Source organism: Lactuca virosa, chromosome 5 (genome assembly GCF_052849685.1).
Source record: "Lactuca virosa cultivar CGN04683 chromosome 5, Lactuca_virosa_CGN04683_v6, whole genome shotgun sequence".
Lineage (NCBI taxonomy): Eukaryota > Viridiplantae > Streptophyta > Magnoliopsida > Asterales > Asteraceae > Lactuca > Lactuca virosa.
This window is the reverse complement of record NC_136430.1, coordinates 276885219-276888075: the sequence shown is the minus strand read 5'-3', so window position 1 is coordinate 276888075 and position 2857 is coordinate 276885219. Positions and strand designations below refer to the sequence as shown.

Here is a 2857-nt window from a genome sequence, read left to right as displayed (position 1 = left end):
ATGAAGATCAGGATTTGAGAGAAAACTCATGTGTTCTTGAGGGGAAAGTGAAAGAGTGAAGAAAAGTGAAGGAAATGAACTTATATGGAGGAGTTTACGGCCTACATGAGTTTACGGCCGTAAACTCCATGTTTACGGTCGTAAACTCCATTTGATGGAGTTTAGGGCCTGATTCTTGTACTGTGGCCTTTAGCAGATAAATTCCAACACTTATTCCTTAAGTGTACTAGGCCTAAACTCCTTAGAAAGACCTTTAACCGAGTTAGAACTCAGTACTAATGAATTTGACACTCATTTGAGTTGATTGACTGGGCTTTAAATTTAAAATTTTTTCCGGGTTGTCACATATTTCTACCCTATGCCTGGGTTACAAGAAATTCAGCCTAGGATAATCCAAGTGGACACTTACGATTCTAGGCACAGAAATCGTAAGCCAATATGCTATAGGATTCTGTGAAAGTATGATGAAAACCGAGAGCTTCAGATCGTATCTCTCTTCTGAAAAGAAGAGTCGTTTATATAATAAACGATATTAGGGTTTCATTAGGGTTGGGCCGCTATGGATTCCTTTGGAAGCAAGTCAGGGTAATCCGGATTTTAATGAGGATTTAGGGTTACCAAAACTAACGAGTTTCGTTAGTTTTACCATAATCACCCTCAAGAATTGAAAGCAAGTCAGGGGCTCTGCCCCTTGGACCCCGCTAGGGGCGCTGCCCCTAGACCCCGCCAAAGGGGCGCTGCTCCTTTGGAAACCCCGGACCCAGGGGCGCTGCCGCTCCCTCCCTCTGGTTCCTTGGTTCCTTGGCAAGATGTTCTTAGCGAGGCTGGTAGCATAACTTAGGGGGTGGTGTAGCGAGTTGCTAGCAAGGGTCCCACTCCTTTAAGCCTTAGTTTTGTCAAACATACTTTAATTAAACTTGCTTAAATGTGAATATGTCTTAACAATATATTTTTACAATATTAAAGTAGTTCAATCTATCAAGCCTACAACATTAGCCCATGAAAAAGAAAAAACTTATTTGCAAACAACAAAAAGAACCAAAACTCAAATCAAACTTATAGTCAACAAGTATTTTTTAAATGTTTTTTCCTTTTCCTAAAGTAACCACCTTAGCCTTATGTTTCCTTCCCGCAATATGCTTCTGTAAATCAATCTCACTTGTTGCAATCACCTCACAGATCCGAAATCTCCACTCCATTTCCTTCTTTGTATCTTCTTTCGAATCATTTGAAACATATTCTAAAAAGTTCTTAATCACAAATGGCTCATGTGTCTCAACAGACTTGTTACTTTTACCATTGTTGTAACCTCTCAAAGACTCCATATTGGCTTTATGTTTTTTTCCTCTAAGGTGATCAAGTAAACCACTCTCACACGTTGTACTAACCTCACAGATTGGACATGTCCATTTGGATGAGTAATTGATAGTTGCCACTTTGGCCATGTGTTTTTTTCCTGCAAGATGTTGCAGGAAACCATTCTCACATGGTGCACTAACCTTACAGACCGGACATTTCCACTCTATATTCTTCTTTTGACTGTAGGAATTAAGCTCGGTTGAATGTAATGATGGTGGTGGGTTATGTCCAGCTCCAGACGTGGTTGGCTGTAATAAGAAACTCAGTATGAAATTACATAAAAACCCAAAAACTGAAATCTCTGAAAAGGTAAAAGCCCCCAAAAGCTACTTGAATTAGAATCTTGGATGGAATTCTGTACATTAATGGAAGAAAACTATTCTACTCAGAAGATTTTAACCAGAATAAAGTACTGATTCGTGAATGACGCATGAACCTAGAGAAAGAACAAGGATTACTCACCATAAACGACGATGAAAATCCCTTTCCGTTCTTCATTGCCATTATCTCTCGTCCAATCATCAATTCTTTCCTCACTTCTGCTTCCAAAACGTGAAGACGCTCAACTTCCTCTGCTATAATCATCCCCCGTATCATCTCTTTCTCAAGTTCACGCTGAATCGCCTCTCGCGTACACATCGGTCCTCCTGAAAAATCGTACACATCAAGATTTATGTTCAAGTAAACCATCGCACATGTAATTTTCAACTACACTCGATGAAATCGTAATAAAAATCTACAAATCGAATAATGATATTTGATTTGCGGAACTTATTGAACAGTTAATCGAATGAATATGATCGATGATTGCGTACCTTCCATTGCAAGTTAGTATGGTTAGAAGAAGCTAATGAAGAAAGTGTATGCTAGACTTGATTGTGCTGCATTTTATTAAATCCTGGCACCCTGAACTCCATTATTGCTACAGGGATGTAAGAATTTAGGGTTTTGCAGTATTACGTATCAGGTCTGGATTCCGAGGGTGATTTAGCGCCGAGTATGGTTGGAAGTAAAAAGACGAAGATACATTGTTGGTAAATTCTCTCGTTTAGGAAAAAGAAGCCGAGTATATAGTCGTTTGATTCATCCAATATGAAATTGACTAATCGAGATACCATTTAGGAGTATGAATGGTTGATGAAACTATGGAACTACAAGGCGTTGTAGTCCTACTTTTCCTTCTATAAATGTTTGCAATCTTTAAGTCAGATATTAAAATATGTAAATTTGAATTTGGTTAAAGATCATATTACAATAAAATGTATCGTGTAAGTTACATTTAGGGGTGTTTGTGATTCAAACGTACCGAGTTTCAAAAAGTTTGAAAAAAGTGGCTTCTTCAAAACTTGTGTGGAAAAGCTAAAAGCCATTTTGAATTGAATTTCCAAATACTTTTATAGTTGAATGGCTTCTTGGTAAACTAACAAGTGATAAGTGTATGCGGACTTTCAATACACAATCCCAAACACCTTATTAGATGATCAAGATTAAAAAAATT

The 2857-nt window shown here is 37.9% G+C and overlaps 1 protein-coding gene across 1 annotated transcript; it reads right to left on the bottom strand.

Annotated features, from left to right (window-relative positions):
* Positions 1 to 1008: 1008 nt before the first annotated feature.
* LOC145117583 (uncharacterized) lies at positions 1009 to 2475 on the bottom strand. Its single transcript, XM_079053885.1, has 3 exons — positions 2175 to 2475; positions 1822 to 2006; positions 1009 to 1607 (listed from the first exon to the last, which is right to left on the bottom strand). The coding sequence occupies exons 1-3, from the start codon at positions 2179 to 2181 to the stop codon at positions 1077 to 1079; spliced, it is 723 nt and encodes a 240-aa protein (XP_078910011.1). The 5' UTR covers positions 2182 to 2475; the 3' UTR covers positions 1009 to 1076.
* Between the last annotated feature and the right edge of the window lie 382 nt (positions 2476 to 2857).